The sequence below is a fragment of the Nyctereutes procyonoides genome, unplaced genomic scaffold, assembly GCF_905146905.1.
Source record: "Nyctereutes procyonoides isolate TBG_1078 unplaced genomic scaffold, NYPRO_anot_genome, whole genome shotgun sequence".
Lineage (NCBI taxonomy): Eukaryota > Metazoa > Chordata > Mammalia > Carnivora > Canidae > Nyctereutes > Nyctereutes procyonoides.
In genome coordinates this window covers 32,675,957-32,690,167 of record NW_026575133.1, presented here as the reverse complement: position 1 = coordinate 32,690,167, position 14,211 = coordinate 32,675,957, and the positions used below count along the sequence as shown (strand labels likewise).

The following is a 14,211-nucleotide window of genomic DNA, read 5'->3' as shown; positions in this document are numbered from 1 at the left end:
AGTTTGTAAAACATGTCAGAAGGTTTAAAACACTCGATTAAATAATAATAGTAATAAATAAAACACTCTATTAAATAAGATTGCAGATCACAACGCTTTTATACAATATATTTAACCAAAGGAACAAAGATTTAGGAAGCACAGTACTTGAGGGGGAAAAAATATTCTGTTCTTTGAATACTGAAAAAGCTCTGTTTTAAAAGTGATCTAAGACCTGATCAAGACAATATGAAACACGGGAAATTATTTTGCTAAGTCACAGAATCTTTGTTCTCTAGGTAGATTACTCAAAAGGTATTTAAAAAAAAATAACCTTTTATGACCTTTTTTCATGAATATGCCATTTCAGAATTTTTAGAGATCCGGTTTTTTTTTTTCATAGCACGGTTTTTCTCAATGTGGCAAATGCAGGTCTCGTAACAGACCCAAGTCTCTTCAGCCTCTCTACAGCCAAACTAATACAAACCTAAACTTACGTATAATAACGAACATTTCAGTACTTTATCTAATTTGGAAATGATCTAGATTTTTAACAAATACCTATTAGTTAACGTGACTTACTATAATTCTAAGGCTTCAAGTTACCTAGAAAACTATTCCTAAGTTCATTTACTTTTATCCTACTTATATCTATTGAATTTGGGTGTTTTTTTTTTTTTAACAATTATGCATGGATCACTTCCGAAAATTTCATGAGACATTAAACAGCTACACGTCATCTTAAGTCTTTTTTTTTTTTTTTCTGGTGCATTTGGGAGCATGGAGATAAAATGAGCTTATTTGACTAGTAAACCCCGGGGAGAAAGCTGTCCGTGTGGACGACTCTGAGGACTCCCCGTTCTAACTAAGCAGCGAACTTAGACCAGCTCGTGTCTCCCGAGGACGATCCTCCATCAGAGGACTTGGGACACGCGCGATTCGGGTCCGTGTTTCTGGGAGATTCACAAATACCTTATGCAACACCCGCTTCCCGCGCCCATGGAGCAGCGCTGAGCACGGGCAGGCAGCCCCTCGGAGGCGGGGGGGGGGGGGGTGGGGCGGGGAGGGCAGCGGGAGCAGAGTGCGTCCCTGGGACGTGAGGTCCCCTGTCCCGTGTCCCCCCAGCACCGTCTACCGGTCCCTGTGGGAAGCGCTCCTCAGGGTGTCCCTTGTCCGCGGTTCCCATCGCTCCTTCAGGAGTCCAGTCTCCCCGGAGGTTCGCGTGGCAGTGAGCGCCCTCAGAAGGAACCTGCATTTTCTTCAAGGAGTTTTGGGACGTATTTTCCTATTTTCGGGGATTTGGGATCATTTTTAAGTTCTTCTTTTCCCTTTTTCTCCTTAACCACCTTTTTGTGGTGGGGGCTCAAATAAGGGGGGGCGTGAGGGGGCCTGGTCACAGGGAGCTGGGCCGTGCACCCAGCCTGCACCACCTCCAGCACCAGGGTCGGGGGCACGGGGTCAGGTGCACTTTGTCAGGGGGCACAGGGTCAGGGGCACAGAGTTGGGGGGCACGGGGTCAGGGACACAGAGTTGGGGGGCACGGGGTCAGGGACACAGGGTCAGGGACATAGGGTCCGGGACACAAGGTGGGGGCACAGTGTCGGGGGCACAGGGTTGGGGGCACAGGGTTGGGGGGCACGGGGTCGGGGCACAGGTCCAGGTCGGGGCACAGGTCAGGGCAGGTTTACCGCGGGCCTGACCCTCACCCTCGTCTCCGTCTTACTGAGGCGGCTCTAGGAGCAGAGACATGCTCCGTGGCCTCTGGTGGGTTCACCTGTCGCGGGGGCTCCGCCGGGACGTTGTTTAGGATGAGAGCTCCCTCGACAGTCCTTCTAGGTGCAAAGTCTGAATCTAGAGGTGCACCTGTCTTGACGGACTTGACATCAACCACCCATTTTATGAGCCTGAGGGCAGAGCCCGCTTGGCTGGACTCAGTGCCCCCCCAGGCCCCCGACCCCGCGCTGAGCTCCCCGCAGACAGGCAGGAGGGACCGGCGCCCCCGCCTCCCAGCCCCCAGCAACCGCGAGCCCTTCGGAGCCGCTTCAGGTGCGCGGGGCCGCGAGGACGGTCGCTCCCCGCAGGTTCTGCGCACAGACTGCACCCCGTATCGGCGTCTTGGGGTTTCCCGGCCTCCCGCGTTGGAAGCCGGTCTGTGGGATGTCACGGTTGCTTGGAACCTGTTAAAAGCCGTTTGCTCGGCTGCGATGAACGTCTTCTGGGAAATCACCTTCATTTCTTCGGACGCGTCTGCGGGTGCGGGGACGTGGGCTTCACCCAGCAGGGTTGGTTTGGCCCAGACTCCGATGCTCATTGAGACTTCTGGTCGGGCCCAGGCCCCCGGGACTGTCTCCCGCCCACCTCGCGTTCCAGAATCTTCCACCTTCACCCCTGCCCCACTTCCTTTCGGAGACCTGTGTCCGGTCGCGAGCGATGCCCGTCGGCCCCTGGGGCCTGCCCCAGCCGGGTCTGCGCTGCTTCTGTGCGTCTGTGTCCCTCCAGCCTGACGCAGACGCTTAGCCAGCTGGGCCCTCCAGGCGGCCCCCTCTGAGCACTTTTAGCCAAATCAGACTTCTATGCAAATTGGTGAGATTTTTATTGAATGTCATATTTTCTTGCATAATTCCAAGTATGAATTTTGAGTTTTTTAGCCAACTATTTTGAAAAACTAGCGTGAGCACCGCCGGCATCGCTAATGGACGTTGCAGGGCGGTGCCCCAGGGGATTGGCACGGAAGCGCCGAGCAGGGACCCTGTCATCACCGGAGGGGCCCCGTTGCAAAGGGGACGGTGGGCCGGGGTTGTTGAGGACAGCAGCTCTCACACACGGGGACTTCCCGGGTGCAGGGCTCTGGCTGAGGGGTCTTCCTCTGCCCCCCAGCAGCCCTCCCAGTCAGCTGCTGCTCCGAGCCCCGGGAAGGGGTGTCAGGTCATCGCGGCTGAGGGGCCTGGGCCCCCGCGCCATGCTCTTGGCTGGGTCCTGCCTGCTTACAAAGGCGCCTTGCACCAGGCCTTGCAGCCCTTTCCGAGTCACGTCTGCGCGGCCAGGGTCAGGGGCCGGCGTGCTGGCACCTACGCTGAGTTCCCTGTGCCCTCCAGGTGTGCATCGTGCAGAAGAGGGACACGGAGAAGATGTACGCCATGAAGTACATGAACAAACAGCAGTGCATTGAGCGGGACGAGGTGCGCAACGTGTTCCGGGAGCTGGAGATCCTGCAGGAGATCGAGCATGTCTTCCTGGTGAACCTATGGTGGGTGACCCGCCGCCCTTCCTGCCCCTGGCCCCCCTCGTGCTCCCTCCTCCCTTGCCTCCGGGACGCCCACAACCTGTCCCCGACTCCCCAGCCACTCACGTCCGGTTCCCGGGGCCAGAGCTGCCGGTTGTGCAGGGCGCCCTGTGTGAGTGCAGGTCTGCCCAAGCACAGGGAGGCCGGGCGTCCCCACAAAGGAGGCCTGTGGCCCTTGGAGTCTCTGGCACTGAAGCCCTTGGGGAAGGTTTTGGGGCCTGAGCTCCTCCATGCAGTGGGCCCCACGACCACCCCTGGAGAGGAAGGACCCCATAAGCTGCAGCGAGATCACCGTCCTCCTTCCTCCCTGGGGTCCTGCTTCGCAGGGTCCTCCCTGAATCCTCCCTGACAGCGTCCCGTCCCGGGCTCTGGGCTCCCTGATGGGCTCCCAGACTGGGGGGCGTTCCCAGGGGCCCGAGGTGGGCACAGCGGTGCAGGCAGCTGGGGAGGCGTGTGACAGACGCGTCTGGTCCTGGTGGCACCGCCTCAGGAAGACTTACACATCCCCAGGATGAGCCGAGGGTCCATTAGCTGAACACGGAAGGAGAGGCGGCCCAACCAGCATGTGGGGACAGACGCGTGGGACAGGGCGTTGTGGAGAGTGACCTGGTGCCAGCTCCTCCAGGGGACACACTCGGGGCTGAAGGTCCCCCTTGGGTCATTTACCTGGGGCCACCGCAGGTGCGGGAGGCACTTCACCGCAGCAGCTCAGCTCTGCGCATGGGGACGTGGTCCTGCCTGGTTGTGCAGGAGGAAGGAGCTGGGGGGCGGGCCCTGCCCGGGGAGTAGAGGGAAGGGAGCAAGGTGCTGAGCCAGGCCTGCAGGGCAGTGGAGCCCGGGGCTGCCCAGGCCTCCTCCTCCTCCTCACCCCTGCACGTGGCTCCTGGGCTCCCTCACTGGCCCCAGGGCCCTCCGGTTGTCCAGGCCCCACGCAAGCAGACTGGCAGGGCCACACCCTGTCCCTGAGCTCCATGGGGTGTGCTCAGCATCCTGGGACTGTGGTTCTAACCTTACACCTGCCCCCTCCGCCCGACGGCCAGGGTGGGTCAGAGCCCTCGTCCTCAATAGCGGTGACTGCCCCCCAGGGTGGTAGTTGAGCGGGTGGGGGAGAAACGACCTCACTGAAGCGGGGCCTGCTTGCAGCCTCACGGGAACGGGCTGCCATCTGTGGTTGACCCTCAGCCATGGCACTGGCACGGGGCTGGCCAGGAAGGAAGGCCCAGGATTTCCCACCTTGGGGGCCTCAGCTCTCCCCAGTTCCTCTGCCTGGTGGCCCCCAGCCCCCCCCCCCGGTGGACTCCTCCACCCTGCTGCACACAGGGGTGAGAGCAGCCCCCAGTGCAAACTACAGATGCATCTATACCCACAAAGCGCTCCACATAGGCGACTCCGGATGTGAGGCATCGTTAGAGTTAACGTCTTCCTGTCGTCCTGCAGCCAGTACCGCCCCCCAGGCTGACCTGCCCCCACCGGCCGCCGGGGAGCCGGGCAGTCCGGGCTGCTGCAACCTCTCCTCCCAGTGTGAGAGGCCATCTGCTCTCGTCCACTGCTCCCCAGCACTCCTCCGGGTCCTCGGGCCCTCGGGCCTGGCGGGCCAAGTCTCTTTGCTCTCCGGCCCCATATTCCACTCCCCCGGCCACCGGCTCCTGAGATGAGGGGCAGGGAGGCTTCTGGTGGGCAGGAAGGGGAACAGCACATGAAAGAGCAAATCCGTTGTAACGTTATTCCTAAAAGAGTCAGTTGCTTAACAATGAGCATTACCTCGGAGAGCTCACACAGGAAGTTACTAAGTGGAAGGAGGTCTTTGTTTTTTTTTATTTTTTTTTAAAGATTTTTAAAAATTTATTCATTCATGAAAGACACACACAGAGACAGAGAGAGAGAGAGAGAGAGAGAGACAGAGACAGAGACACAGGCAGAGGGAGAAGCAGGCTCCATGCTGGGAGTCTGATGGGGGACTCGATCCCGGGACTCCAGGATCACACCCTGGGCCGAAGGCAGGCGCCAAACCGCTGAGCCACCCAGGGATCCCCAGAAGGAGGACTTTAAACTGTTGTTTCATTACTGCCGTCATCCTCATCATCATCACTGTCATTTTCTTTATCATCTTCATCACCATCACCATCATCACCATCACCATCATCATCGTCATCACCACCACCATAACCACCATCACCTCCATCATCACCATCACCATCACCATCACCGTCACCATCATCACCATCATCATCGTCGTCATCACCACCACCATAACCACCGTCACCGTCACCGTCACCATCACCACTGTTGCTGGAAGCCGGCCCCTTGCCCAGCACTGCCTGAACATTTTGCCTTGTGGCCTCCATTCCTTAACACCCCTCCACGGCAGATGTTTTTATCCCTTTCTGGAGAAGAGGAGCAGCAGGGAAATGGCCAAAGGCAATGCTGTGTCCTCTCCCCACTGGCCGCTCCTGCATCTCGGCCCCTCGCTGGGCTGCCTCCCATCAGGACAGGCTGCTCTGTCTTTCCTGAGGGTCCTGGCTCAGAGCAGCTCCTGAGTAGCGGTAGAGTCAGTGCCTTGGGCAGGGCCCTGCTCCCGGGGAGTGACCGTGGGAGGCGAGGAGGGTGCCCAGGCTCTTAGATGGGGGGGGGGGAGGTCATCGGGTGTGACAGGAGCTGTGACCCCGGCTCCCTAGCACGCATGTGCCATGTTCTCCCCTGGCACCCATAGGTACTCCTTCCAGGATGAGGAGGACATGTTCATGGTGGTGGACCTGCTTCTGGGCGGAGACCTGCGCTACCACCTGCAGCAGAACGTCCAGTTCTCCGAGGACACGGTGAGGCTGTACATCTGCGAGATGGCGCTGGCCCTCGACTACCTGCGCAGTCAGCACATTATCCACAGGTGTGTGCACACCTGCCGGTGGGGCGCCTGCCTGGGCCAGTCCACTTGCAAGGCGGCCACATTCCTGCAGAACCCGGACAGGCTCCTGCGTGCTCTGGCCCCCCCTTGCCTACACACCTGCCCCCAGGTGTGGCACCTGGGCCAGTCAGTGCCCCACAGCTGAGCACCCGATGTCCACCGGGGGGTGGATCCCATGTGAGCAGCCCCAGGTGGGCCAGGATGGGGTCCCTGGTCTGTCCAGCCTCTGATCCCTGCCGCCCCTGCAGTCCACCTGCTCCTCTGCCGCGCTCCAGGGGAACTGAAGTAAACTTAACATTAGCCAAGAGCAGATGAGATTAGGATAAAGTTGTATCCGCAGAACAACAGGTACACAGGTGTGTTATCAAGTCAGATAGGTGGGCTCTGTGTGTTTGTGTTACGTGGCCTCGGCTCAGGCACTGAGCAGACACTGAGCACCTCCGGGTGAGGCCAGGTAAGGCCCAAGGCCAGGTGGCCGACAGCAGGGACCCAAATCGTCAGTCCTGCGCAGCCCCAGGGCTCTGGGGGAGGGGCCAGCCTGCAGGTCCCGGCGAGGGGGCTCGGGCACCGCGTGTCCAGCACGTTCTCCCGTCTGGCCTCAGCAGGTGGGGGGCGAGAGGCGGCCGTGACCCCCGGAGCAGAGTAGCTGCCTTCACCTGGCTCCGTCAGAATGTTGCCGGGTGGCACCTTCTCAAGGCCCACGCGGGTCTCTGGGGCCTCCGCCTTGAGTGGGGAGGGGCCCTCGGGGGACTCCCGCCCTGCCGGGGACCACGAGGGATGACCGGGGCTCCCGGACCATGTCCCCGCTTCCTGCTTCCTCAACAGGGACGTCAAGCCTGACAACATCCTGCTGGATGAGCAAGGTGAGCCGAGGCCGCGTGAGGCTGGAAGTGGGTGCGCCCCGCCCGCGGCACGCGCCTCCAGTCCTTGGACACGAGCAGTGTCTTCTCTTCTCGCAGGACACGCGCACCTGACCGACTTCAACATCGCCACCATCATAAAGGACGGGGAGAGAGCCACCGCGCTGGCCGGGACCAAGCCATACATGGGTGAGCCGCGGCCGCCGCCTGCTGCGGGGTCAGGCCTGGGGGCCCAGGCGGTGTGGGGCGGGGCGGGCTGCTGAGAAAGCCGGTGAGACCCCACTGCCCACACCAGGGGAGGGGGACCCCAGGGGGTCAGGGGGGTCACGGGGAGGAGGGGCCCCCAGGGCACAGCGGGGGAGGGTCATGGGGCAGAGGGGCCCCAGGGGTCAGCAGGGGAGGGTCATGGGGAGGAGGGGCCCCAGGGGTCCGCAGGGGAGGATCATGGGGAGGAGGGGCCCCAGGGGTCCGCAGGGGAGGGTCATGGGGAGGAGGGGCCCCAGGGGTCCGCAGGGGAGGATCATGGGGAGGAGGGGCCCCAGGGGTCCGCAGGGGAGGGTCATGGGGAGGAGGGGCCCCAGGGGTCCGCAGGGGAGGGTCATGGGGAGGAGGGGCCCCAGGGGTCAGCAGGGGAGGGTCATGGGGAGGAGGGGCCCCAGGGGTCCGCAGGGGGGCGTCGCCGGGCCTGTGTGCCGGGGTCCTCAGCTGCCTGTCCCTCCCTGCGCAGCGCCCGAGATCTTCCAGTCCTTCGTCAGCGGTGGCAGCGGCTATTCCTTTGAGGTGGACTGGTGGTCGGTGGGGGTGCTGGCCTACGAGCTGCTGCGAGGATGGGTACGGAGCTCCCGGGCCGGGGGCTGGCCCGCACCTGAGCCGGCTGTGTCCCCAGGGTGCCCGTGGGGTGGCCGGGAAGGAGGAGGCCGCCCCACCCACTGGGTGCTTGGGGACAGCCCCGCACTCCGCACTCCTGGATGCGCACTTCGGGGCGTCGGCGGGGGCGGGGGGGGCGGGCTGAGCAGGTCGGGAGGGAAGCCGCCGCGGGCTCTGGGGCATCCGGAGCAGAGAGCGGAGAAGTGACCTTCCTGTGGGGTCCCCGCGGGGGGCCCCGCGTTCCCACCCCAGAGGCCACAGCCCGGCCCTCCCTCCGCATCCCTCCTGGGGGGCACCCTCAGCCCCTCCTCGGGGGAAGGTGCTTCCTTCCCGGCCACACGGGCCGCGTCTTCTGGCCAGTTCCCGGCCTCCAGCAGGCAGGGCCCAGGCCCGGGCTCTTCCGGGGAGCTGTGCGTGGGGCGGGGGGCGGGTGCCTCCGGGTGTGGGGCTGAGGCACCCGGTGCAGCGCTGCCTCCCCCGCCCCAGAGGCCCTACGACATCCACTCCAGCAACGCCGTGGAGTCCCTGGTGCAGCTGTTCAGCACGGTGAGCGTCCAGTACGTCCCCACCTGGTCCAAGGAGATGGTGGCCCTGCTGCGGAAGGTGAGCCCCTCACCCCCCGTGCGAGGAAGGCCTCTGGGCCCTGCGCTGTGTGTCCGTGTCCCCCCGACGGGGCTCACAGCCCGTCTGGCCACGGCCTCTCTGGCAGGCGGTGCCCCGGCTGCTCCAAGCTCTGGCTGTGAGCTGAAGCCACGTGGCCCTGGGCTAACCGAATCCCCACGGTCAGCCCCCCACGCCACAGATGCCCAAACCTGGGCGCCCCGGGGTGGGGGCGGGGGCTGTGGGCTGGCAGCCCGGCCTCCGCTCACTCTGGCCTCCTCTACCCCATCCTTCTGTCTGAGTCGGGCGGCCACCAGGCCTGGGGGGGGCTCGGAGAAGACCCCAGCCCCCGCCCCCGCCTCCCACTGCCCGAGCACGTGGCTGCAGCGGCCGGGGGTGGGGGGGGCAGCCTGGCGGGGACGGGACCAGCTCTTGCTACCAGCGCACCTCCATCGGGGCCCGACCGGGCTGGCCCCACCGCTCCCCACTCAGAGACCCCCACTTGGTGCACTGGGGTCTCCGGGGTCAGGAGCCTGCTGAGCGCTCTAGGCCAGGCTGGCTCCCGGCTCCAGGCCCACAGGGCCCTCCCCCGCGTGTCCTCACCCCTGCTGGAGGCCTTTGTCCCTGGAGCCGTAGCCAAGCAGCTAACGGCCTGTCCCAGTCCCTGGGCGGCTCCGGGCCCAGTGTCCATGATGGAGCAACCCCCCAGTGGGGCTGTGGCCTCCGGACGCCCGGACGGGGAGTGGGGACCGTCCATGCGCCAGGACTCAGGCCCTGGGCAAGCCTCGGAGAGGGTCTGCTGCCTTCTGGCTAAGAGGAGGGACGGCACCCGGCGGGGGGGGGGGAGAGGACACCCAGCCTCCATGACCCGGTCACACAGGGCGCCCTGGGGGTCCCCAGAGGCTGAGCCCAGGGGGTAAGTCCCGGGCCCTCCCTGCCGCTGGCCAGGCCGAGGCTCAGCAGCCCGTCCCTGGGGCCCCACGTGCCCTCCAGGCCCAGGCAGACCCGTCAGACCAGGCCGCCCCCTTGGCCTCATTACGGCACGATTGAGGTCGGCGCCCCCTTTCCTTGCCTGGTCCTTGAGGTCCTCCTAGCGGGACCTCGCTGGGGTCCCTGGCGGGGGCAGGTGGCCAGCCCAGTGCAGCATGGTCACGCCGGCCCGGGCGCCGTCTGACAGGGGCCTCGTTTCAGCTCCTCACGGTGGATCCCAAGCACCGGGTGTCCAGCCTGCAGGACATGCAGGCGGCCCCGTCACTGGCCGGCGTGCTGTGGCAGGATCTGAGCGAGAAAAAGGTGACGCCAGGCTTCGTGCCCAACGTAAGCCTGGCAGGCGGCGGGCGGCGGCTGTGGGGGTCATGGGGCGACCCGCGGGCGGGGCTCAGCTCCCTGTCCCCCCTCCAGAAAGGCCGCCTCCACTGCGACCCCACCTTCGAGCTGGAGGAGATGATCCTGGAGTCCAGGCCCCTGCACAAGAAGAAGAAGCGGCTGGCCAAGAACAGGTCCCGGGACAGCAGCAGGGACAGCTCTCAGTCCGTGAGTGGGCGGCCTGCGTGGCGTCTCCTCCCCTGACCCCCCGTCAGGCCCCGAGCTCCCTTCTCCCAAGCGGGAGGAAGTCCCTCTGCTGCCCCCGGGCCTGGGGACGCCTCACGAGGTCACGTGCGGGGTCACATGCACACTCCTGTGTGCCTCCTCTTGCAGGGTCGCCTCTTGCGGGGACCCAGGGGGGACCCTCTGTTAGCCCGACTCTGTGTCCTAGGCCTGGGAGTTAGGATGCCAGCTGGGGAGACACGGTGTCATGGTGTCCGCGACCCCTCTCCAGGTCGCACGGTGTCTCCTGGGCGGGTGGGGGCGCCCCTGGGGAGGTCTCATGAGCATGAGATCAACCCTGCACCTGTCCCCCGGGTACACCTGTCGCAGAAGCGCCTGGGGGTGCAGGTGTGGGGGTCACAGCCGTGGCACTGAGAGTGATGGGTGCCCCCCAGGCCCGTCTGAGCCCCAGTGCCTGCTCCCTGGTACCGGCGTCAGGCAGGAGCTGGGCACCCCCCCATGTGCTGCGGGTGCAGGTTTGGGGCCTCCCCGCGGACCTGGATTCTGGGGCGCAGCATGGGTGGAGCTGCAGGTGCAGCCCCCCCACTTCCAGTTTGGGGCCTGGGCGCTGGGCGGTGGGGTGAGCGCCGCGCCCGCCCCTGCTCTGGCCTCCGCGGTGCTGAGACCCTGTGCGTTCCCGAGACAAGCGCCCGTCGGGGAGGGTCGCCGTGGGTCTGCTCTCCTCTCCTCCGGGACGCGCGGTGTGTGGGGCGTGGGCCCCGATGACGTGCAGCCCGTGTCCACTCCGCTCCTCGCGCTCGGGCTTCCCGCGTCTTCCCGGGAGGCCAGCGCCCGACCCAGGGCCTCCGAGGTTTACTTCCGTGTCTCTTCCAAGCGTCGCCGTCTCCCTGAGTTGACTGTAGCGGCAGCGTGAGCTCGGGTCCAGGCCCTGTGCAGCCCCGGACGCGCTCGCGCACTGTGTGTCGGGACGATGGCTCTTCTCGCAGCGGAGGCTTGGCGTCGTCTTCAACACTTAATCGGCCGAAACTAAGGGCTTATTCGTGTCCCCGTCTGTCCGTCTGTCCTCGGGCTAGCGCAGCCGGTCCCGACGCCCGGTGCCGTGTGCGAAGTGCCGTGATCAGGCCCCGAGAGCCCTGCACCCCGGCGCCCTTCAGGCTGCTTGGCGGCCCTGGGCCCTGGCCCTCGGGGGAGCCCCGAGTCTGGGAAGTGGCCGTGGGCCGCTCAGCGGGTGTGTTCCTGGCAGCGCTGGGGCGGAGCCTGGCTCGGTCGCCGTCGCCCTGGGGTCCCCCGGGGTCCAATGCCCCAAGGGCCAGCCTTGCCGATGAAGGTCCCGCAGTTGTCTGGGGGGAGGTGAGGATTCATCCAAAGGGATTATTCAGGGAATACGTGGGGTGGGGGGCGTCAGGGGGAGTCCCGTGGGCGGTGGCCTCAGCCCCACCCCGCAGGGACCCAGGCGTGTCAGCACCTCCTCCAGGAAGCCAGCGTCCACCTCCCGCCCCCAACAGCCACCAGCTAAGGGCCGGGGGGGGGGCACGTGGGTTTTCGGGGCCTCCGTGTGCATGTGTTGGCCAAGGGCTGAGTGGTGCCGGTGCGGGCGTCGGAAGGGGCGCACCCCGGGGCCGGACGGACACACAGACGCGCACCTCGCAGCCGGGAGCGTGGGCGCCTGAGCGCGTGTTCCCCGCAGGAAGGCCGGCGATGCTCAGACACGGGCGTGGCCCAGAAGCCCGTCTGTGCGGCGGCGGCTCCTCCGGGCGGCCACGGAGACGACAGCGCCGCGCACGCCAGCCCACCTTGCGTCTTCCGCGGGCGCCGACCCGCCGGGTGAGGGGCTTCTGGGAGGGCCCCGGGAGAGCAAGCGGAGCCCACAGGGCCGGGCACAGTTAACCGGGTCCCCCACCGTGGACGCGCGTCCCCGGGACATCCAGAGGACGTGCCACGTCCCGCCTGCCACGTCTTGTTAGCATCACGCCGCCAGGATGGCGCACGACCCCCGATGTCCAGCCCATCAAGGCTTTCTGGCTCCGTCGTGACAGGGAAGGGGCGGGTGAGGGCGACCCGGGGCCACGGCCACGGAAACGCCGCCGTCCACCCGGGGTGAGCGCAGACCGGTCCTCGTCCTCCCGGGGACATGGAGGGGCCGCCCCTGTGGAACCAGAGCTCCGCGCGGCCTGTGCCCCGAAGGCCTCTGGCTCTGCCTGCGCCTGGAGCTGCTGCTGGGCTCCGTGTGCCGGGTCCCCACCGCCCGCCACGAGCCCCGGGCCGGAGTGAGGTCACGGGGAGCAGCGTCCCTGCGCCCTCAGTGTGGATGGTGGCACTTGTCACTGCCGTCCCACTCCTGGGGCAGGTTTGTGTTTTATTTAGGATCCAGGCTGCTTTGTTGGGAGGGGCTGCGGTTTCAGAGCTTCTCTGCCTTTTCCACTGTAACAGCTGTCCCCGTGGGCCCGGGGACGGCACGGGGCCTCTGCTGCACGTGACTGCACCATGACCATGCCCTGAGCGCTGGCAGCGGGGCACAAGAGCTGCCGGGTGGGGCTGCGGATGCCCCCCCACTGTAGGGCAGGCGTGGCCAGGCATGGGTGCAGGCCCTGGATCCACAGGCCTAAGGCCGGGCGTCCCCGTCCCCCAGGTGTGCCAGGGGAGGGCTGGGACTTCCCAGCAGGGAGGCTGGTGACAGCCTCTGCCCCTGTGCCTGGGCCTCACCGGTGTGTGCCCCGTGCCCAGGCCGTGCACCGCTGTGGCCCCATCAGACATCACTAGACCCCGGGGCGCGGGGTGACCTGCTTGTCACTGCAGCCCTGCTGCCCGTGGTGGTGGTTCCTCCCGCCCGGTCGGGTCCAGGCTTAGGCCGTTCCGGCCTGTGGTCGTCGCCGTGGACGCCCCGGCGCGCAGTCCCCCTGCAGATAACGGGCAGCGCTGGGCTGCTCATGGCGCCCGCCCCCGCCAGCTCGTCCCCTAGCGCCTCGCAGACAGGGGTGTCCCTTGGGTCCTCCCGGAGAACGCCGTCACCCGAGGGGCCCGAGGTTCTTTGACCTCGTTCCAGCTGCCAGCTTGTCTTGAGACTGAGCCCCCCCAGCATTCGTCCCCCGCTGCTCTGGAATCTTGGCCGGGCCACGTCCTCCACGGCCTGGGAGCCACCCTGCCGCACGGTGGACCCCTCCCTGGCCAGGGAACGAGCTCCCGGTCACGGTCACGTGGGGCCGCGTGCTCCGCCTCTCCCCTCGCCCCCGCCTGTCCCCCTGCAGCAGGTGGAGCCTTTGTGACCTCAGCAGGTCGCGCACAGCCGGGGCCCCGTGCTGCTGGTGACCGGTACCGATCGGAGGCCAGAGGGCGGGTACAGGCCGACGTCAGGGAGCCGCTCTGTGCCACCTGCAGCAGCCCCGAGCGCGCACTGCTCTCCTCTCATGGGCAGGGCCCTCCTGCAGGCGGGAAGGGGCAAGCACGTGGCAGGGCTCCTGTGCCCACGTGTGTCCCCCCAGAGGCCGTCCCAGGTTCCGGGGTCCAGCTCCCTGCCCCCCACAGCCTTGGCTGTGGAGTGCGGATGGGAGGGAGCCAAGCCACGTGCGGTCTCCGGCCACATTTTGTCCTGCAGACACGGCCCCCGGGTCAGCGTCCGCCCTGAGCAGGGGCTGGGCTTCCATGCGGGCGTCCCCTGGCCCCTGGCTAAGGCCCAGCCAGGAGGTGCGAGCCCCAGGCCCTGTTTGCCTGGGCAGTGTCTCCAGCCCAAAGGCAGGTCTCCAAAGAAAACCACAGGTGCAGGCGACGGGGTGCAGGAGGCTCAGGCCCCCACCTGAGGGATGCGAGGGGGCCCCAGAGCATCCACTTCGCTCATTGGTATGTTTTTCTGACTAACAGGAGAATGACTACCTTCAGGACTGCCTTGATGCAATCCAGCAAGACTTTGTGATTTTTAACAGAGAAAAGTGAGTGTGTGTTGGGGGGTGGGCAGCAGGGCCCGGCGGGGTGGGGGGGCTCTCTGGGCCACGCTAGTCCTGACCCCCGCAGCCATGAGGCATCAGGGGCCCGGGAAGCGGATGCCCACCCCCGGGGCATTGGAGCAGCAGCCCTGCGGGCAGGGGGTGGGCGGCCCTGGTACAGCCTGTGGGGGGCTCTGTGGGGAGGCACTGAGTGACTGCCCAGACGGGGTGACGGTGGGCGGCCCTGCAGAGTCC

General features: G+C 65.3%; 1 protein-coding gene across 1 annotated transcript in view; it reads left to right on the top strand.

Annotated features, from left to right (window-relative positions):
* The window catches only part of STK32C (serine/threonine kinase 32C), a 65,220-nt gene that overhangs the window by 49,987 nt on the left and 1,022 nt on the right, over positions 1-14,211 (top strand). The window contains exons 3-11 of the mRNA XM_055346304.1: positions 3,075-3,226; positions 5,973-6,146; positions 6,990-7,027; positions 7,124-7,213; positions 7,752-7,855; positions 8,378-8,494; positions 9,683-9,808; positions 9,893-10,024; positions 13,895-13,962. Coding sequence (XP_055202279.1) covers positions 3,075-3,226; positions 5,973-6,146; positions 6,990-7,027; positions 7,124-7,213; positions 7,752-7,855; positions 8,378-8,494; positions 9,683-9,808; positions 9,893-10,024; positions 13,895-13,962 — 1,001 coding nt within the window. The remainder of the gene's footprint in view (positions 1-3,074; positions 3,227-5,972; positions 6,147-6,989; positions 7,028-7,123; positions 7,214-7,751; positions 7,856-8,377; positions 8,495-9,682; positions 9,809-9,892; positions 10,025-13,894; positions 13,963-14,211) is intronic.